The sequence below is a fragment of the Coregonus clupeaformis genome, unplaced genomic scaffold (assembly GCF_020615455.1).
Source record: "Coregonus clupeaformis isolate EN_2021a unplaced genomic scaffold, ASM2061545v1 scaf3292, whole genome shotgun sequence".
Classification (NCBI taxonomy): Eukaryota; Metazoa; Chordata; class Actinopteri; order Salmoniformes; family Salmonidae; genus Coregonus; species Coregonus clupeaformis.
In genome coordinates, this window is record NW_025536746.1 from 6,212 (window position 1) to 28,349 (window position 22,138).

Sequence of the window (22,138 nt, forward strand, 5' to 3'; positions counted from 1 at the left end):
CTACACAGTAACTATATAGACCACTCTATACACCCTATCCCCCACACAGTACACTACTATAGACCAGCTCTATACACCCTATCCCCTACACAGTACACTACTATAGACCAGAGCTCTATACACCCTATCCCCTACTACACAGTACACTACTATAGACCAGCTCTATACACCCTATCCCCTACACAGTACACTACTATAGACCAGCTCTATACACCCTATCCCCTACACAGTACACTACTATAGACCAGCTCTATACACCCTATCCCCTACACAGTACACTACTATAGACCAGCTCTATACACCCTATCCCCTACACAGTACACTACTATAGACCAGCTCTATACACCCTATCCCCTACACAGTACACTACTATAGACCAGCTCTATACACCCTATCCCCCTACACAGTACACTACTATAGACCAGCTCTATACACCCTATCCCCTACACAGTACACTACTATAGACCAGCTCTATACACCTATCCCCTACACAGTACACTACTATAGACCAGCTCTATACACCTATCTCCTACACAGTACACTACTATAGACCAGAGCTCTATACACCCTATCCCCCTACACAGTACACTACTATAGACCAGCTCTATACACCCTATCCCCTACACAGTACACTGACTATAGACCAGCTCTATACACCCTATCCCCTACACAGTACACTACTATAGACCGAGCTCTATACACCCTATCTCCTACACAGTACACTACTATAGACCAGCTCTATACACCCTATCCCCTACACAGTACACTACTATAGACCAGCTCTATACACCCTATCCCCTACACAGTATACTACTATAGACCAGCTCTATACACCCTATCCCCTACACAGTACACTACTATAGACCAGCTCTATACACCTATCCCTACACAGTACACTACTATAGACCAGCTCTATACACCCTATCCCCCTACACAGTACACTACTATAGACCAGCTCTATACACCCTATCCCCTACACAGTACACTACTATAGACCAGCTCTATACACCCTATCCCCTACACAGTACACTACTATAGACCAGCTCTATACACCCTATCCCCTACACAGTACACTACTATAGACCAGCTCTATACACACTATCCCCTACACAGTCACTACTATAGACCAGTCTCTATACACCCTATCCCCTACACAGTACACTACTATAGACCAGCTCTATACACCCTATCCCCTACACAGTACACTACTATAGACCAGCTCTATACACCCTATCCCCTACACAGTACACTACTATAGACCAGCTCTATACACCCTATCCCCTACACAGTACACTACTATAGACCAGCTCTATACACCCTATCCCCTACACAGTACACTACTATAGACCAGCTCTATACACCCTATCCCCTACACAGTACACTACTATAGACCAGCTCTATACACCCTATCCCCTACACAGTACACTACTATAGACCAGCTCTATACACCCTATCCCCTACACAGTACACTACTATAGACCAGCTCTATACACACTATCCCCTACGTATGTAATGTAATGTTGTCCATCTTTCTATATCTAATCCTAGGTCGTACTGGCAGGGCCGGACGCACAGGGAGAGCGGTCACCTTCTTCACCGAGGATGACAAGCCTCTGCTGCGCAGGTACGCCTGGGGGAGGAGCCTAGAGATCGACAGGGGGAGGGAATGTTTACTGTCAGGATACAAAACAAAAGCGTATTGGAAAGCACAGCCTGATGGGAGCTGTAGTATTAACTGGCCTCTCTCCCTCTCTCTTTTCTTCTCTCTCCTCTCCCTCGCTCCTCTCTCTCTCTCTCCTCTCCTCTCCCTCGCTCCTCTCCCTCGCTCTTCTCCCTCTATTCTCTCCCTCTTCTCCCTCTCTCTTCTCCCTCGCTCCACTCCCTCGCTCCTCTCCTCGCCTCCTCTCCTCGATCTTCTCCCCCCTTCTCGATTTTCTCCCTCTATCTCTTCTCCCTCTATTCTCTCTCTCTTCTCCCTCTATTCTCTCTCTCTTCTCCCTCTATTCTCTCTCCTCCCCCCTCTATTCTCTCTCCTCCCTCCCTCTCTCTCTCTCCTCCTCTCTCCTCCTCTCTCTAGTATTGCCAATGTGATCAAGCAGGCAGGTTGTCCTGTCCCTGACTACATGGTTGGCTTTAAAAAGATGCACAGGTGAGTTTACAGCTGCCTAGAAAGGTTGAATACCTGTATGTGGTTTAGCTGATGTTTCCTGTGTTAATAACTGTTATTCTCCAGTTAGTAGATGAGTTATAAATCATTATCTGTTATCCCTTAGCTTACTTTCCAATCCTTTCATTCTCAACCGAATCTCGAAAATCGAATTCCGGTCACAGTGTAGGGCTTCCGGTCACAGTGTAGGGCTTCCGGTCACAGTGTAGGGCTTCCGGTCACAGTGTAGGGCGCAAGATAAAACTGACATTTTGAGGGAGAGGAGAAAGTGAGAAAGGATGGAGGACGCTTGCCATGAAGCGCTGGGCGTGTTATGACCTGCATTATCTGAATTAGGCCCACAGAACTACACGTAGGAGGAGCGGCTTCTATGGAGGGACTTGGAAGACATTCAGAGTTGGTTTATCGTTGAACCAGAGCAAACATTAGCTAGCTAACAAGCTTGTGTGTGCAGAGCAGCACTATAATTTAAAACACGTCTTACCTTTAATGTAGTTCATAAATCCAATGTGAAACGTCATAACTATAGTATCCAGAACTAGCATTTGAAAAAGTCAATCCATTGTTCTCTAATTAAACATCTCCCTAATTTCTGAATCAAGCTTGTAACGTGGTCAGTAGGCTACAGTAACCTAGGCTACAGTAACCTAGCTACAGTAACCTAGCTACAGTAACCTAGGCTACAGAGGGGGGAGGGGCGGGTAGCCTACACACCCGCTGGCAGGCAGACGCTGGAATACGGTTCTGAGTGACAGAGTGAGGGCTTTGTATAGGCGCTTTGTTGCGATTTCTGTGGGACTGGAAAAAAATGCCCGGAACGTAAAATAACGTTAACTGGTTCCCAATCTTTTAAAATAACGTTTTTTTTCCCGGATCAGTATAGATCACTTTTGTTTCAGGTTCTGTTCCTCATTTAATGTTGTTATTTTCCTGTTTTCGGTTCTTTCCCCTGAACCGGTTCAAGCCCTTGTCCCATGGTAAGGTGAAGCTATGTTCCCTATGTGGTAATAGCTGTGTGATAAAGTGTTAATAACGGTTATTCCTTAGTAGTAAATAGGGCCGTGATGGTAACCTATTTGTACTGAACCATTCGGTACAGGGACCTCGGTTCAGTCAGCACTGTGAACCAGAATGAATACATAAACATATATATTTTTTAATAAAACCTACACTGCGTTGTATGCCTCGAGTAAATCTGAGCTGAAAAAAACTTTCAAGCTATTCCGTTAAAACAACTACAACTAATCTTAACTGGCGGATTTCAAACGATCCTTTTGTGAGGCGCAGCCGGGAACTCTGTTGATGGCGAGTGGTGGGATCGATAAACCAGAATTGGAGGATCCTCCCATCTTTTAAATCTCCAGTTTTGGGAACATTTTGGTTTCCAAGTAGATTACAGTGGTGATGACGGTGTTAACAGTATGTCGCCACTGATCAATGAGAATAGCCAATGCAGAGTGGCGCGTGTAGCTTGTTGTTGTTGTCAGCCAATCACAAGTCATCAAAGCGCCACTACAGTCATAGAGCCTCCGTGTGTGGCAAAGCAAGTTAGGAGATTATCTAATCAATGGAAAATGGAATTAAAATGATGGATTTAAAAGTTTAAATGAGATGTATATGCTACAACAACCAAGAGCCAGCAGCTGCTACTTAGTAACCTGAATGGAGTTGTTATTTGTAACTGTAGGACAGGGAGAAAGCCAAGCAGGCTCAATTAGCCTAGCTAGCTAACTTAGCTAACTAGCTTCTCTCGGTTTGATGCAGTCAAGATAGGTACTAGTAATCCTATTGGATGATAAATAACCAAGCTATGACAAGCTAGAAGTTAGTCTACTAGCGCAAGTGGGCTTGGTTGGTTGCTGCCTCTCCCGTTTCACTCGCTCACAGTACACACGCCTCAAGGCCCTCCTCCGCCTGCTCTCCCTGGTGCTGTATCAGCTCTGGCCCTCCTCCGCCTGCTCTCCCTGGTGCTGTATCAGCTCTGGTCCTCCTCCGCCTGCTCTCCCTGGTGCTGTATCAGCTCTGGTCCTCCGCCTGCTCTCCCTGGTGCTGTATCAGCTCTGGTCCTCCGCCTGCTCTCCCTGGTGCTGTATCAGCTCTGGTCCTCCTCCGCCAGCTCTCCCTGGTGCTGTATCAGCTCTGGTCCTCCGCCTGCTCTCCCTGGTGCTGTATCAGCTCTGGTCCTCCTCCGCCTGCTCTCCCTGGTGCTGTATCAGCTCTGGTCCTCCGCCGCCTGCTCTCCCTGGTGCTGTATCAGCTCTGGTCCTCCTCCGTCTGCTCTCCTGGTGCTGTATCAGCTCTGGTCCTCCTCCGCCTGCTCTCCCCTGGTGCTGTATCAGTTCTGGTCCTCCGCCAGCTCTCCCTGGTGCTGTATCAGCTCTGGTCCTCCTCCGCCTGCTCTCCCTGGTGCTGTATCAGCTCTGGCCCTCCTCCGCCTGCTCTCCCTGGTGCTGTATCAGCTCTGGTCCTCCTCCGCCTGCTCTCCCCTGGTGCTGTATCAGCTCTGGCCCTCCTCCGCCTGTCTCCCTGGTGCTGTATCAGCTCTGGTCCTCCTCCGCCTGCTCTCCCTGGTGCTGTATCAGCTCTGGTCCTCCTCCGCCTGCTCTCCCTGGTGCTGTATCAGCTCTGGCCCTCCTCCGCCTGCTCTCCCTGGTGCTGTATCAGCTCTGGTCCTCCGCCTGCTCTCCCTGGTGCTGTATCAGCTCTGGTCCTCCTCTGCCTGCTCTCCCTGGTGCTGTATCAGCTCTGGTCCTCCTCCGCCTGCTCTCCCTGGTGCTGTATCAGCTCTGGTCCTCCTCCGCCTGCTCTCCCTGGTGCTGTATCAGCTCTGGTCCTCCGCCTGCTCTCCCTGGTGCTGTATCAGCTCTGGTCCTCCGCCAGCTCTCCCTGGTGCTGTATCAGCTCTGGTCCTCCTCCGCCTGCTCTCCCTGGTGCTGTATCAGCTCTGGTCCTCCTCCGCCTGCTCTCCCTGGTGCTGTATCAGCTCTGGTCCTCCTCCGCCTGCTCTCCCTGGTGCTGTATCAGCTCTGGTCCTCCTCCGCCTGCTCTCCCTGGTGCTGTATCAGTTCTGGTCCTCCGCCAGCTCTCCCTGGTGCTGTATCAGCTCTGGTCCTCCTCCGCCTGCTCTCCCTGGTGCTGTATCAGCTCTGGCCCTCCTCCGCCTGCTCTCCCTGGTGCTGTATCAGCTCTGGTCCTCCTCCGCCTGCTCTCCCTGGTGCTGTATCAGCTCTGGCCCTCCTCCGCCTGCTCTCCCTGGTGCTGTATCAGCTCTGGTCCTCCTCCGCCTGCTCTCCCTGGTGCTGTATCAGCTCTGGTCCTCCTCCGCCTGCTCTCCCTGGTGCTGTATCAGCTCTGGCCCTCCTCCGCCTGCTCTCCCTGGTGCTGTATCAGCTCTGGTCCTCCGCCTGCTCTCCCTGGTGCTGTATCAGCTCTGGTCCTCCGCCTGCTCTCCCTGGTGCTGTATCAGCTCTGGTCCTCCTCCGCCTGCTCTCCCTGGTGCTGTATCAGCTCTGGTCCTCCTCCGCCTGCTCTCCCTGGTGCTGTATCAGCTCTGGCCCTCCTCCGCCTACTCTCCCTGGTGCTGTATCAGCTCTGGTCCTCCTCCGCCAGCTCTCCCTGGTGCTGTATCAGCTCTGGTCCTCCTCCGTCTGCTCTCCCTGGTGCTGTATCAGCTCTGGTCCTCCTCCGTCTGCTCTCCCTGGTGCTGTATCAGCTCTGGTCCTCCTCCGCCTGCTCTCCCTGGTGCTGTATCAGCTCTGGTCCTCCTCCGCCTGCTCTCCCTGGTGCTGTATCAGCTCTGGTCCTCCTCCGCCTGCTCTCCATGGTGCTGTATCAGCTCTGGTCCTCCGCCTGCTCTCCCTGGTGCTGTATCAGCTCTGGTCCTCCTCCGCCAGCTCTCCCTGGTGCTGTATCAGCTCTGGTCCTTCTCCGCCTGCTCTCCCTGGTGCTGTATCATCTCTGGTCCTCCGCCTGCTCTCCCTGGTGCTGTATCAGCTCTGGCCCTCCTCCGCCTGCTCTCCCTGGTGCTGTATCAGCTCTGGTCCTCCTCCGCCTGCTCTCCCTGGTGCTGTATCAGCTCTGGTCCTCCGTCTGCTCTCCCTGGTGCTGTATCAGCTCTGGTCCTCCGCCTGCTCTCCCTGGTGCTGTATCAGCTCTGGTCTTCTGCCTGCTCTCCCTGGTGCTGTATCAGCTCTGGTCCTCCGCCTGCTCTCCCTGGTGCTGTATCAGCTCTGGCCCTCCTCTGCCTGCTCTCCCTGGTGCTGTATCAGCTCTGGTCCTCCGTCTGCTCTCCCTGGTGCTGTATCTGCTCTGGCCCTCCTCCCCCTGCTCTCCCTGGTGCTGTATCAGCTCTGGTCCTCCTCCGCCTGCTCTCCCTGGTGCTGTATCAGCTCTGGTCCTCCTCCCCCTGCTCTCCCTGGTGCTGTATCAGCTCTGGTCCTCCGCCTGCTCTCCCTGGTGCTGTATCAGCTCTGGTCCTCCTCCGCCTGCTCTCCCTGGTGCTGTATCAGCTCTGGTCCTCCTCCGCCTGCTCTCCCTGGTGCTGTATCAGCTCTGGCCCTCCTCCGCCTGCTCTCCCTGGTGCTGTATCAGCTCTGGTCCTCCTCCGTCTGCTCTCCCTGGTGCTGTATCAGCTCTGGCCCTCCTCTGCCTGCTCTCCCTGGTGCTGTATCAGCTCTGGTCCTCCTCCGCCTTCTCTCCCTGGTGCTGTATCAGCTCTGGTCCTCCTCCGCCTGCTCTCCCTGGTGCTGTATCAGCTCTGGTCCTCCTCCACCAGCTCTCCCTGGTGCTGTATCAGCTCTGGTCCTCCTCCGCCTGCTCTCCCTGGTGCTGTATCAGCTCTGGTCCTCCGCCAGCTCTCCCTGGTGCTGTATCAGCTCTGGCCCTCCTCCGCCTGCTCTCCCTGGTGCTGTATCAGCTCTGGTCCTCCGCCTGCTCTCCCTGGTGCTGTATCAGCTCTGGTCCTCCTCCGCCTGCTCTCCCTGGTGCTGTATCAGCTCTGGTCCTCCTCCGCCTGCTCTCCCTGGTGCTGTATCAGCTCTGGTCCTCCGCCAGCTCTCCCTGGTGCTGTATCAGCTCTCGCCCTCCTCCGCCTGCTCTCCCTGGTGCTGTATCAGCTCTGGTCCTCCTCCGCCTGCTCTCCCTGGTGCTGTATCAGCTCTGGCCCTCCTCCGCCTGCTCTCCCTGGTGCTGTATCAGCTCTGGCCCTCCTCCGCCTGCTCTCCCTGGTGCTGTATCAGCTCTGGTCCTCCTCCGCCAGCTCTCCCTGGTGCTGTATCAGCTCTGGCCCTCCTCCGCCTGCTCTCCCTGGTGCTGTATCAGCTCTGGTCCTCCTCCGCCTGCTCTCCCTGGTGCTGTATCAGCTCTGGTCCTCCGCCAGCTCTCCCTGGTGCTATATCAGCTCTGGCCCTCCTCCGCCTGCTCTCCCTGGTGCTGTATCAGCTCTGGTCCTTCTCCGCCTGCTCTCCCTGGTGCTGTATCAGCTCTGGTCCTCCTCCGCCAGCTCTCCCTGGTGCTGTATCAGCTCTGGCCCTCCTCCGCCTGCTCTCCCTGGTGCTGTATCAGCTCTGGTCCTCCTCCGCCTGCTCTCCCTGGTGCTGTATCAGCTCTGGCCCTCCTCCGCCTGCTCTCCCTGGTGCTGTATCAGCTCTGGCCCTCCTCCGCCTGCTCTCCCTGGTGCTGTATCAGCTCTGGTCCTCCTCCGCCAGCTCTCCCTGGTGCTGTATCAGCTCTGGTCCTCCGCCTGCTCTCCCTGGTGCTGTATCAGCTCTGGTCCTCCTCCGCCTGCTCTCCCTGGTGCTGTATCAGCTCTGGTCCTCCGCCTGCTCTCCCTGGTGCTGTATCAGCTCTGGTCGTCCTCCGCCTGCTCTCCCTGGTGCTGTATCAGCTCTGGTCCTCCTCCGCCAGCTCTCCCTGGTGCTGTATCAGCTCTGGCCCTCCTCCGCCTGCTCTCCCTGGTGCTGTATCAGCTCTGGTCCTCCTCCGCCTGCTCTCCCTGGTGCTGTATCAGCTCTGGCCCTCCTCCGCCTGCTCTCCCCTGGTGCTGTATCAGCTCTGGCCCTCCTCCGCCTGCTCTCCCTGGTGCTGTATCAGCTCTGGTCCTCCTCCGCCAGCTCTCCCTGGTGCTGTATCAGCTCTGGTCCTCCGCCTGCTCTCCCTGGTGCTGTATCAGCTCTGGTCCTCCGCCAGCTCTCCCTGGTGCTGTATCAGCTCTGGTCCTCCTCCGCCTGCTCTCCCCTGGTGCTGTATCAGCTCTGGTCCTCCTCCGCCTGCTCTCCCTGGTGCTGTATCAGCTCTGGCCCTCCTCCGCCTGCTCTCCCTGGTGCTGTATCAGCTCTGGTCCTCCTCCGCCTGCTCTCCCTGGTGCTGTATCAGCTCTCGCCCTCCTCCGCCTGCTCTCCCTGGTGCTGTATCAGCTCTGGTCCTCCTCCGCCTGCTCTCCCTGGTGCTGTATCAGCTCTGGCCCTCCTCCGCCTGCTCTCCCTGGTGCTGTATCAGCTCTGGCCCTCCTCCGCCTGCTCTCCCTGGTGCTGTATCAGCTCTGGTCCTCCTCCGCCAGCTCTCCCTGGTGCTGTATCAGCTCTGGTCCTCCGCCTGCTCTCCCTGGTGCTGTATCAGCTCTGGTCCTCCTCCGCCTGCTCTCCCTGGTGCTGTATCAGCTCTGGTCCTCCGCCTGCTCTCCCTGGTGCTGTATCAGCTCTGGTCCTCCGCCTGCTCTCCCTGGTGCTGTATCAGCTCTGGTCCTCCGCCAGCTCTCCCTGGTGCTGTATCAGCTCTGGTCCTCCTCCGCCTGCTCTCCCTGGTGCTGTATCAGCTCTGGTCCTCCTCCGCCTGCTCTCCCTGGTGCTGTATCAGCTCTGGCCCTCCTCCGCCTGCTCTCCCTGGTGCTGTATCAGCTCTGGTCCTCCTCCGCCTGCTCTCCCTGGTGCTGTATCAGCTCTCGCCCTCCTCCGCCTGCTCTCCCTGGTGCTGTATCAGCTCTGGTCCTCCTCCGCCTGCTCTCCCTGGTGCTGTATCAGCTCTGGCCCTCCTCCGCCTGCTCTCCCTGGTGCTGTATCAGCTCTGGCCCTCCTCCGCCTGCTCTCCCTGGTGCTGTATCAGCTCTGGTCCTCCTCCGCCAGCTCTCCCTGGTGCTTTATCAGCTCTGGTCCTCCGCCTGCTCTCCCTGGTGCTGTATCAGCTCTGGTCCTCCTCCGCCAGCTCTCCCTGGTGCTGTATCAGCTCTGGTCCTCCGCCTGCTCTCCCTGGTGCTGTATCAGCTCTGGTCCTCCGCCAGCTCTCCCTGGTGCTGTATCAGCTCTGGCCCTCCTCCGCCTGCTCTCCCTGGTGCTGTATCAGCTCTGGTCCTCCTCCGCCTGCTCTCCCTGGTGCTGTATCAGCTCTGGTCCTCCTCCGCCAGCTCTCCCTGGTGCTGTATCAGCTCTGGTCCTCCTCCGCCTGCTCTCCCTGGTGCTGTATCAGCTCTGGTTAATAAAGTAGTTTACAAATGGCCTCCTTTGCTGCTTCCCTCACTCGGATCCGACCACGTCTATACAGAACTGGTCTCTATATTAAAAAATGTATTTATGTATTTATTGTGAATGATGTCACAGAAACTGGACTTTGGCCACAAATAGGGTGCTTTTTAATTTTGCGTATTTTGCAAAATAAACAAATGAACTACAGTAACTGTTGGAATTTTATTTTTGCGTAACTGAATCGTGACCCCAAAACCGCAATAAGTACTGACCCATGGGTTTGGTGAACCATTACACCCCTAGTAATAAAGCATTATAGCGGTTATTCCTTAGCAACAAAGCATTATAGCGGTTATTCCTTAGCAACAAAGCATTATAGCCGTTATTCCTTGGCAACAAAGCATTATAGCGCTTACAGTGAGGGAAAAAAGAATTTGATCCCCTGCTGATTTTGTACGTTTGCCCACTGACAAAGACATGATCAGTCTATAATTTTAATGGTAGGTTTATTTGAACAGTGAGAAACAGAATAACAACAAAAAAATCCAGAAAAACGCATGTCAAAAATGTTATAAATTGATTTGCATTTTAATGAGGGAAATAAGTATTTGACCCCTCTGCAAAACATGACTTAGTACTTGGTGGCAAAACCCTTGTTGGCAATCACAGAGGTCAGACGTTTCTTGTAGTTGGCCACCAGGTTTGCACACATCTCAGGAGGGATTTTGTCCCACTCCTCTTTGCAGATCTTCTCCAAGTCATTAAGGTTTCGAGGCTGACATTTGGCAACTCGAACCTTCAGCTCCCTCCACAGGTTTTCTATGGGATTAAGGTCTGGAGACTGGCTAGGCCACTCCAGGACCTTAATGTGCCTCTTCTTGAGCCACTCCTTTGTTGCCTTGGCCGTGTGTTTTGGGTCATTGTCATGCTGGAATACCCATCCACGACCCATTTTCAATGCCCTGGCTGAGGGAAGGAGGTTCTCACCCAAGATTTGACGGTACATGGCCCCGTCCATCGTCCCTTTGATGCAGTGAAGTTGTCCTGTCCCCTTAGCAGAAAAACACCCCCAAAGCATAATGTTTCCACCTCCATGTTTGACAGTGGGGATGGTGTTCTTGGGGTCATAGGCAACATTCCTCCTCCTCCAAACACGGCGAGTTGAGTTGATGCCAAAGAGCTCCATTTTGGTCTCATCTGACCACAACACTTTCACCCAGTTCTCCTCTGAATCATTCAGATGTTCATTGGCAGACTTCAGACGGGCCTGTATATGTGCTTTCTTGAGCAGGGGAACCTTGCGGGCGCTGCAGGATTTCAGTCCTTCACGGCGTAGTGTGTTACCAATTGTTTTCTTGGTGACTATGGTCCCAGCTGCCTTGAGATCATTGACAAGATCCTCCCGTGTAGTTCTGGGCTGATTCCTCACCATTCTCATGATCATTTCAACTCCACGAGGTGAGATCTTGCATGGAGCCCCAGGCCGAGGGAGATTGACAGTTGTTTTGTGTTTCTTCCATTTGCGAATAATCACACCTACTGTTGTCACCTTCTCACCAAGCTGCTTGGCGATGGTCTTGTAGCCCATTCCAGCCTTGTGTAGGTCTACAATCTTGTCCCTGACATCCTTGGAGAGCTCTTTGGTCTTTGCCATGGTGGAGAGTTTGGAATCTGATTGATTGATTGCTTCTGTGGACAGGTGTCTTTTATACAGGTAACAAGCTGAGATTAGGAGCACTCCCTTTAAGAGTGTGCTCCTAATCTCAGCTCGTTACCTGTATAAAAGACACCTGGGAGCCAGAAATCTTTCTGATTGAGAGGGGGTCAAATGCTTATTTCCCTCATTTAAAATGCAAATCAATTTCTAACATTTTTGACATGCGTTTTTCTGGATTTTTTTGTTGTTATTCTGTCTCTCACTGTTCAAATAAACCTACCATTAAAATTATAGACTGATCATTTCTTTGTCAGTGGGCAAACATACAAAATCAGCAGGGGATCAAATACTTTTTTCCCTCACTGTATTCCTTAGCAACAAAGCATTATAGCGGTTATTCCTTAGCAACAAAGCATTATAGCGGTTATTCCTTAGCAACAAAGCATTATAGCGCTTTTTCCTTAGCGACAAAGCATGATAGCGCTTATTCCTTAGCAACAAAGCATTATAGCGGTTATTCCTTAGCAAGAAAGCATTTATTTTATTTTACCTTTATTTAACTAGGCAAGTCAGTTAAGAACAAATTCTTATTTCCAATGACGGCCTACCCCGGCCAAACCGGGACGACGCTGGGCCAATTGTGCACCGCCCTATGGGACTCCCAATCACGGCCGGTTGTGATACAGCCTGGAATCGAACCAGGGGGTCTGTAGTGACGCCTCAAGCACTGAGATGCAGCGCCTTAGACCGCTCCCGAGTAGCGGCTATTCCTTAGCAAGAAAGCATGTTAGCGGTTATTCTTTAGTAACAAAGCATTATAGCGGTTATTCCTTGGTAACAAAGCATTATAACGGTTATTCCTTAGTAACAAAGCATTATAACTGTTATTCCTTAGTAACAAAGCATTATAACTGTTATTCCTTAGTAACAAAGCATTATAGCGGTTATTCCTTAGTAACAAAGCATTATAACTGTTATTCCTTAGTAACAAAGCATTATAACTGTTATTCCTTAGTAACAAAGCATTATAACTGTTATTCCTTAGTAACAAAGCATTATAACTGTTATTCCTTAGTAACAAAGCATTATAACTGTCATTCCTTAGTAACAAAGCATTATAACTGTTATTCCTTAGTAACAAAGCATTATAACTGTCATTCTTTAGTAACAAAGCATTATAACTGTCATTCCTTAGTAACAAAGCATTATAACTGTCATTCCTTAGTAACAAAGCATTATAACTGTATCTGCAGTAAGGTAAAACGTCAGCTCCAGAAGAAACCACCCAAGAGGAGCACCATCCGTACCACCCCTCACTTTGTACTGAAGAAGGGAGGAGGAGAGAAGAAAGGAGGAATGGTTGGACAGAGGAAAAGAGACGGACAGGAGATGAAGGGAGAAAAGGGACAGAAGTCGTCTGTTGGAGTCCAGGGGACAAGGTAGGAGCTCTGATCATGTAGAGGAAACAAAGGATCTTTCGCAATTCATCTCTAGTCCTCGCCTCCTTCTCAACCCCATTTGGAGGAGGAGAGGCAAGGTCCTTCCCCGCTGACCTTCTTTTCCAGTTCCAAGATGAATTGAGAAAAATCCATCTGTGTTGATGTTGTCTGCTTTGGGGGCGAGGAATGGATCCATCTGGGTTGATGTTGTCTGCTTTTGATGATATTTGTGTTTTAGTATATTGGGAGGTTGACACAGATCACCTCTGACCCTCAGACTGAACTAACACCCATCTGGGTTCTGTTTTCTCTCTCTCTCTGTCTCTCTCTGTCTCTCTCGTTGTCTCTCTCTCTGTCTCTCTCTCTGTCTCTCTCTGTCTCTCTCTCTCTCTGTCTCTCTCTCTCTCTCTGTCTCTCTCTCTCTGTCTCTCTCTGTCTCTCTCTGTCTCTCTCTGTCTCTCTCTCTCTCTCTCTGTCTCTCTCTCTCTCTCTCTCACTCTCTCTCTCTCTCTCTCTCTCTCGCTCGTTGTCTCTCTCTGTCTCTCTCGTTGTCTCTCTCTGTCTCTCTCTCTCCATCTCTCCATCTCTCTCTCTCTCTCTCTCGCGCTCTGGTGTTCTGTTCAATTCAAAGGGCTTTATTGGCATGGGAAACGTGTTTACATTGCTAAGGCAAGTGAAATAGATAATAAAAAATGAACAGTAAATATTACACTCACAAACGTTTCAGAGGAGTAGAGACATTTCAAATGTCCTATTATGGCTATGGACAGTGTTGATTGCCCTTTGGCAACAGGTCACAGATCTGCTGTGATGACACACTGGTACAGCGCATTCGGAACGTATTCAGACTCCTTCCTCCTTTCCACATTTTGTTACGTTACAGCCTTATTCTAAAATGGATTAAATAGTTTTTTTCCTCATCAATCTACACACAAAACCCCATAATGCAAAAACAGGTTTTTAGAAATGTGGGCATATGTGTATATATATTTTTTAAACATAAGTATTCAGACCCTTTGCTATGAGACTCGAAATTGAGCTCCTGTGCATCCAGTTTCCATTGATCATCCTTGATGTTTCTACAACTTGATTGGAGTCCACCTGTGGTAAATTCAATTGATTGGACATGATTTGGAAAGGCACACACCTGTCTATATAAGGTCCCACAGTTGACAGTGCATGTCAGAGCAAAAACCAAGCCATGAGGTCGAAGGAATTGTCCGTAGAGCTCCGAGACAGGATTGTGTCGAGGCACAGATCTGGGAAAGGGTACCAAAACATTTCTGCAGCATTGAAGGGTCCCCAAGAACACAGTGGCCTCCATTCTTAATTGAAAGAAGTTTGGAACCATCAAGACCCTTCCTAGAGCTGGCCGCCCAACCAAACTGAGCAATAGGGGAGAAGGGCCTTGGTCAGGGAGGTGACCAAGAACCCGATGGCCACTCTGACAGAGTTCTAGAGTTCCTCTGTGGAGATGGGAGAACCTTCCAGAAGGACAACCATCTCTGCAGCACTCCACCAATTAGGCCTTTATGGTAGAATGGGCAGACGGAAGCAATTCCTCAATAAAAGGCACATGACAGCCCACTTGGAGTTTGCCAAAAGGCACCTAAAGACTCTCAGACCATGAGAAACAAGATTCTCTGGTCTGTTGAAACCAGGATTGAACTCTTTGGCCTGAATGCCAAGCATCACGTCTGGAGGAAACCTGGCACTATCCCTACGGTGAAGCATGGTGGTGGCAGCATCATGCTCTGGGGATGTTTTTCAGCGGCAGGAACTGGGAGACTGGTCAGGATCGAGGCAAAGATGAACAGAGCAAAGTACAGAGAGATCGTTGATGAAAACCTGCTCCAGAACGCTCAGGACCTCAGACTGGGGCGAAGGTTCACCTTCCAACAGGACAATGACCGTAAGCACACAGCCAAGACAATGCAGGAGTGACTTCGGGACAAGTCTCTGAATGTCCTTGAGTGGCCCAGCCAGAGCCCGGACTTGAATCTCTGGAGAGACCTGAAAATGGCTGTGCAGCTATTTTATTTAATCCATTTTAGATTAAGGCTGTAATGTAACAAAGTGGAACAAGTGAAGGGGTCTGAACACTTTCCGAATGCACTGTATTTCACCCAATAGATATAGGAGTTTTATGAAAATTATTTGTTTTCTAATTGTGGGTCTGTGTAATCTGAGGGAAATGTCTCTAATATGGTAATACATTTGGCAGGAGGTTAGGAAGTGCAGCTCAGTTTCCACATCATTTTGTGGGCAATGTGCATATAGCCTGTCTTCTCTTGAGAGCCAGGTCTGCCTACGGCGGCCTTTCTCAATAGCAAGGCTATGCTCACTGAGTCTGTACATAGTCAAAGCTTTCCTTAAGTTTGGGTCAGTCACAGTGGTCAGGTATTCTGCCACTGTGTACTCTCTATTTAGGGCCAAATAGCATTCTAGTTTGCTCTGTTTTTTGTTAATTCTCTCTCTCTCTCTCTCTCTCATTTGCTCTGTATAGTTTTTTGTGTGCTCTAGGGCAACGGTGTCTAGATGGAATTTGTATTTGTGGTCCTGGCAACTGGACCTTTTTTGGAACACCATTATTTTTGTCTTACTGAGATTTACTGTCAGGGCCCAGGTCTGACAGAATATGTGCAGAAGATCTAGGTGCTGCTGTAGGCCCTCCTTGGTTGGTGACAGAAGCACCAGATCATCAGCAAACAGTAGACATTTGACTTCAGATTCTAGTATGGTGAGGCCAGGTGCTGCAGACTGTTCTAGTGCCCTCGCCAATCCATTGATTATCTATGTTGAAGAGGGTGGGGCTCAAGCTGCATCCCTGTCTCACCCCACTGCCACTTGGAAAGAAATGAGTTTTTTGCCCATTTTAACTGCACACTTGTTGTTTGTGTACATGGATTTTATGTCGTATGTTTTTCCCCCAACACCGCTTTCAATCAATTTGTATAGAAGACCCTCATACGAAATTCAGTCTCACTTTTTATTTTTTATCAACAAAGCATAAGACTTTGCTTTTGTTTTGTTTGTTTGTTTGTCAAGAAGGGTGTTTATTGGGGTCAAATTTGACTCCACTTTTGTGGATTGGGGTGATCAGTCCTTGGTTCCAAATATTGGGGAAGATGCCAGAGCTGAGGGTGATGTTAAAGAGTTTAAATATAGCCAATTGGCATGTGTGATCTGTATATTTTATTTCATTGAGGATACCATCAACACCACAGGCCGTTTTGGGTTGAAGGGTGTCCTGAAGTTCATTCAATGTAATTGGAGAATCCAGTGGGTTCTGTTTTTTTTTTTTTTTGCCCTATTCGCACGGGAAAAAAGTATTTAGTCAAATCAAATCAAATTTTATTGGTCACATGCGCCGAATACAACAGGTGCAGACATTACAGTGAAATGCTTACTTACAGCCCTTAACCAACAGTGCATTTATTTTAAACAAAAAAAGTAAAAATAAAACAACAAAAAAAAAGTGTTGAGAAAAAAAAGAGCAGAAGTAAAATAAAGTGACAGTAGGGAGGCTATATATACAGGGGGGTACCGTTGCAGAGTCAATGTGCGGGGGCACCGGCTAGTTGAGGTAGTTGAGGTAATATGTACATGTGGGTAGAGTTAAAGTGACTATGCATAAATACTTAACAGAGTAGCAGCAGCAGCGTAAAAAGGATGGGGTGGGGGGGCAGTGCAAATAGTCCGGTTAGCCATGATTAGCTGTTCAGGAGTCTTATGGCTTGGGGGTAGAAGCTGTTGAGAAGTCTTTTGGACCTAGACTTGGCACTCCGGTACCGCTTGCCGTGCGGTAGCAGAGAGAACAGTCTATGACTAGGGTGGCTGGAGTCTTTGACAGTTTTGAGGGCCTTCCTCTGACACCGCCTGGTATAGAGGTCCTGGATGGCAGGAAGCTTTGCCCCAGTGATGTACTGGGCCGTACGCACTACCCTCTGTAGTGCCTTGCGGTCGGAGGCCAAGCAGTTGCCATACCAGGCGGTGATGCAACCAGTCAGGATGCTCTCGATGGTGCAGCTGTATAATTTTTTGAGGATCTGAGGACCCATGCCAAATCTTTTTAGTCTCCTGAGGGGGAATAGGCTTTGTCGTGCCCTCTTCACGACTGTCTTGGTGTGTTTGGACCATGATAGTTCGTTGGTGATGTGGACACCAAGGAACTTGAAGCTCTCAACCTGTTCCAGTCAGCCACCAATTGTGCAAGTTCTCCCACTTAAAAAGATGAGAGGCCTGTAATTTTCATCATAGGTACATGTCAACTATGACAGACAAATTGAGGGGAAAAAATCCAGAAAATCACATTGTAGGATTTTTTATGAATTTATTTGCAAATTATGGTGGAAAATAAGTATTTGGTCACCTACAAACAAGCAAGATTTCTGGCTCTCACAGACCTGTAACTTCTTCTTTAAGAGGCTCCTCTGTCCTCCACTCGTTACCTGTATTAATGGCACCTGTTTGAACTTGTTATCAGTATAAAAGACACCTGTCCACAACCTCAAACAGTCACACTCCAAACTCCACTATGGCCAAGACCAAAGAGCTGTCAAAGGACACCAGAAACAAAATTGTAGACCTGCACCAGGCTGGGAAGACTGAATCTGCAATAGGTAAGCAGCTTGGTTTGAAGAAATCAACTGTGGGAGCAATTATTAAGAAATGGAAGACATACAAGACCACTGATAATCTCCCTCGATCTGGGGCTCCACGCAAGATCTCACCCCGTGGGGTCAAAATGATCACAAGAACCGTGAGCAAAAATCCCAGAACCACACGGGGGGGACCTAGTGAATGACCTGCAGAGAGCTGGGACCAAAGTAACAAAGCCTACCATCAGTAACACACTACGCCGCCAGGGACTCAAATCCTGCAGTGCAAGACGTGTCCCCCTGCTTAAGCCAGTACATGTCCAGGCCCGTCTGAAGTTTGCTAGAGTGCATTTGGATGATCCAGAAGAGGATTGGGAGAATGTCATATGGTCAGATGAAACCAAAATAGAACTCTTTGGTAAAAACTCAACTCGTCGTGTTTGGAGGACAAAGAATGCTGAGTTGCATCCAAAGAACACCATACCTACTGTGACGCATGGGGGTGGAAACATCATGCTTTGGGGCTGTTTTTCTGCAAAGGGACCAGGACGACTGATCCGTGTAAAGGAAAGAATGAATGGGGCCATGTATCGTGATATTTTGAGTGAAAACCTCCTTCCATCAGCAAGGGCATTGAAGATGAAACGTGGCTGGGTCTTTCAGCATGACAATGATCCCAAACACACCGCCCGGGCAACGAAGGAGTGGCTTCGTAAGAAGCATTTCAAGGTCCTGGAGTGGCCTAGCCAGTCTCCAGATCTCAACCCCATAGAAAATCTTTGGAGGGGAGTTGAAAGTCCGTGTTGCCCAGCGACAGCCCCAAAACATCACTGCTCTAGAGGAGATCTGCATGGAGGAATGGGCCAAAATACCAGCAACAGTGTGTGAAAACCTTGTGAAGACTTACAGAAAACGTTTGACCTGTGTCATTGCCAACAAAGGGTATATAACAAAGTATTGAGAAACTTTTGTTATTGACCAAATACTTATTTTCCACCATAATTTGCAAATAAATTCATTAAAAATCCTACAATGTGATTTTCAGGATTTTTTTTCTCCTCATTTTGTCTGTCATAGTTGACGTGTACCTATGATGAAAATTACAGGCCTCTCATCTTTTTAAGTGGGAGAACTTGCACAATTGGTGGCTGACTAAATACTTTTTTCCCCCACTGTATATATACATACAGCTGCGGATAAAATTAAGAGACCACTGCAAAATTATCAGTTTCTCTGGTTTTACTATTTATAGGTATGTGTTTGGGTAAAAATAACATTTTTGTTTTATTCTATAAACTACTGACATTATTTCTCCCAAATTCCAAATAAAAATATTGTAATTTAGAGCATTTATTTGCAGAAAATGACAACTTGTCAAAATAACAAAAAAGATGCAGTGTCAGACCTCGAATAATGCAAAGAAAATAAGTTCATGTTCATTTTTAAACAACACAATACTAATGTTTTAACCTAGGAAGAGTTCAGAAATCAATATTTGGTGGAATAACCCTGATTTTCAATCACAGCTTTCATGCGTCTTGGCATGTTCTCCACCAGTCTTTCACATTGATGTTGGGTGACTTTATGCCACTCCTGGTGCAAAAATTCAAGCAGCTCGGCTTTGTTTGATGGCTTGTGACCATCCATCTTCCTCTTGATCACATTCCAGAAGTTTTCAATGGGGTTCAGGTCTGGAGATTGGGCTGGCCATGACAGGGTCTTGATCTGGTGGTCCTCCATCCACACCTTGATTGACCTGGCTGTGTGGCATGGCGCATTGTCCTGCTGGAAAAACCAATCCTCAGAGTTGGGGAACAATGTCAGAACAAAAGGAAGCAAGTCTTCTTCCAGGACAACCTTGTACGTGGCTTGATTCATGCGTCCTTCACAGAGACAAATCTGCCCGATTCCAGCCTTGCTGAAGCACCCCCAGATCATCACCGATCCTCCACCAAATTTCACAGTGGGTGCGAGACGCTGTGGCTTGTAGGCCTCTCCAGGTCTCCGTCTAACCATTAGACGACCAGGTGTTGGGCAAAGCTGAAAATTGGACTCATCAGAGAAGATGACCTTACTCCAGTCCTCTACGGTCCAATCCTTATGGTCTTTTGCAAACCTCAGCCTGGCTCTTCTTTGCTTTCATTGATGAAGGGCTTTTTTCTAGCTTTGCACGACTTCAGCCCTGCCCCTAGGAGCCTGTTTCGAACCGTCCTTGCCGTGCACTTCACCCCAGCTGCCGTTTGCCATTCTTTTTGTAGGTCACTTGAAGTCATCCTACGGTTGTTGAGTGACATTCGAATGAGCTGGCGGTCATCCCGGTCAGTAGAGAGTCGTTTTCGCCCTCTGCCGGTCTGTAGCTTTGTTGTCCCCAATGTCTGCTGCTTGACCTTGTTCTTATGAACCGCCGTCTTTGAAATGTTAAGGATGGAAGCAACCTGATGCTCACTGTATCCCTCTGCCAGTAAAGCCAGAATTGAACCCTTCTTTTCCTCACTCAGAATTTTCCTTTTCAACTCTTTTGGCATGGTCAATAGTTATTTTTTGATTAATATTACTTTTGAGGTACTATTAGCACTGTTTTTGCTATCCAGCTGGTCCTATTGCAAGAGGATAGTGATGACCACAGCAGTGGTTTTTATACTTTTCCTCGTTAAATAAGATTTGGTTCAGGTGATCACCTAATCAGTACCTAATTCAGTAGAATGAGGTGTGCCTGTGTTGGAATTCAACAGACACTGGAATGGAATGGCTGTCATACATGTAGAGATGCTGATTTAAGAAACATTTGCAGTGGTCTCTTAATTTTTTCCACAGCTGTATATATTCACATACATACATACATACATACATAAAATGTTTTGGTACCCTTCCCCAGATCTGGGCGGCAGGTAGCTTAGTGGTTAAGAGCGTTGTGCCAGTAACCGAAAGGTTGCTGGTTCTAATCCCCGAGCCGACTAAGTGAAGAATCTGTTGATGTGCCCTTGAGCAAGGCACTTAACCCTAATTGCTCCTGTAAATCGCTCTGGATAAGAGCGTCTGCTAAATGACCAAAATGTAAAATGTAAATCTGTGCCTCGACACAATCCTGTCTCGGAGTTCTACAGACTATTCCTTTGACCTCATGGCTTGGTTTTTGCTCTGACATGCACTGTCAACTGTGGGACCTTATATAGACAGGTCTGTGCCTTTTCCAAATCATGTCCAATCAATTGAATTTACCACAGGTGGACTCCAATCAAGTTGTAGAAACATCTCAAGGATGATCAATGGAAAAGGATGCACCTGAGCTCAATTGTGAGTCTCATAGCAAAGGGTCTGAATACTTTTTTATATTTGTAATACATTTCCAAAAATGTCTGAACCTGTTTTCACTTTGTCATTATGGGGTGTTGTGTGTAGATTGATGAGGATTTTTATTTATTTAATCAATTTTAGAATAAGGCTGTAACGTAACAAAATGGGGAAAATTAGACGGGTCTGAATACTTACCGAAAGGCACGGTACATATCTGGCAGTAATATTTGCGGTTTCTCCCAGAATAATTCCCAGCTTTGTCATTGTTCTTTTTTATGATGTGATTTTAGTAAATGAAGAAGTTGGGAACTGATTGACAAAATATTCTCTCAGTAGAGGAAAAAGTGCATCCGTCTCTACCTCCCCTGTCGTTCAGTGTCTTTTTGTGTCTCCCTTTTTCTACAGACAATTGGCTGAGTCAGGATCTGTCTCTGATCTGTAGAGATGTTTAGAGATTCTGACCATTTTGTATTCTCTTTTGAGGTCAAAATAGTAATTTATTTTAGTTTTGTGTTTTTGTTTAATTTCTGTACCAATCTGATTTCCCTGTGTGTTTTGGATAATATGGCGGTTTAGTGTTTTAACAGCTGACATTCTCATGCTCTTTTCTCTCAGTTCCGTTTTGCTTTATTGGCACGACGGAACAATGTAAATATTGGCAAAACCTATTTTTTAATTTACAATATTAACATAATTAAAATTGTTAATGGGACAATAACTCTCTGTCACTCTGTTCTCAGGAAGAAGAAGAAGAAGAAGAAAGAAAGGAAGAACTGAAAAGACGGATGGAGATGGTCAGAGATATATATTTACTGTCCTGTGTTCTGGAGATGGTCAGAGATATATATTTACTGTCCTGTGTTCTGGAGATGGTCAGAGATATATATTTACTGTCCTGTGTTCTGGAGATGGTCAGAGATATATATTTACTGTCCTGTGTTCTGGAGATGGTCAGAGATATATATATATATACTGTCCTGTGTTCTGGAGATGGGTATGATAATGCTGTTCTGTGTTCTGTTATTGCTTATATATACAGATACGTGTGATTTGTATTTCTTGGACATTTGAATAAAAACTGTTGATTTTCATTATTTATTTGATTTAATAAGTCAGTTAAGAGCAAATTCTTATTTACAATGACTGCCTGACAACAGTGAAATGGAACACACCAGACATCACACAAGATCTACAAGACACACGTCTATCTGTCTTAGATATAAGATACAGACATACGTCTTGTATATCTATATCTTATATCTAAGACATATCAGCTGCACCATCGAGAGCATCCTGACCGGTTTGCATCACCGCCTTGTATGGCAACTGCTCGGCATCCGACTGCAAGGCGCTACAGAGGGTAGTGGTACCGGAGCGCCAAGTCTAGGTCCAAAAGGCTCCTTAACAGCTTCTACCCCCAAGCCATAAGACTGCTGAACAATTAAATGGCCACCCGGACTATTTACATTGACAATTTACATTGGAACAATTTCAAAGATTACAGTTTATATAAGAAAATCTGTCAG

The 22,138-nt window shown here is 48.4% G+C and overlaps 1 protein-coding gene across 1 annotated transcript; it reads left to right on the forward strand.

The window, feature by feature from the left end:
- Positions 1-1,548: 1,548 nt before the first annotated feature.
- Positions 1,549-21,703, forward strand: LOC123489783 (probable ATP-dependent RNA helicase DDX52; the record flags this gene model as incomplete). The annotated part of the gene is made up of 4 exons (XM_045220178.1): positions 1,549-1,624; positions 2,078-2,149; positions 12,532-12,717; positions 21,353-21,703. Coding segments are annotated over 4 exons (371 nt in total), but the record flags the coding sequence as incomplete, so codon positions are not given.
- Positions 21,704-22,138: the final 435 nt, after the last annotated feature.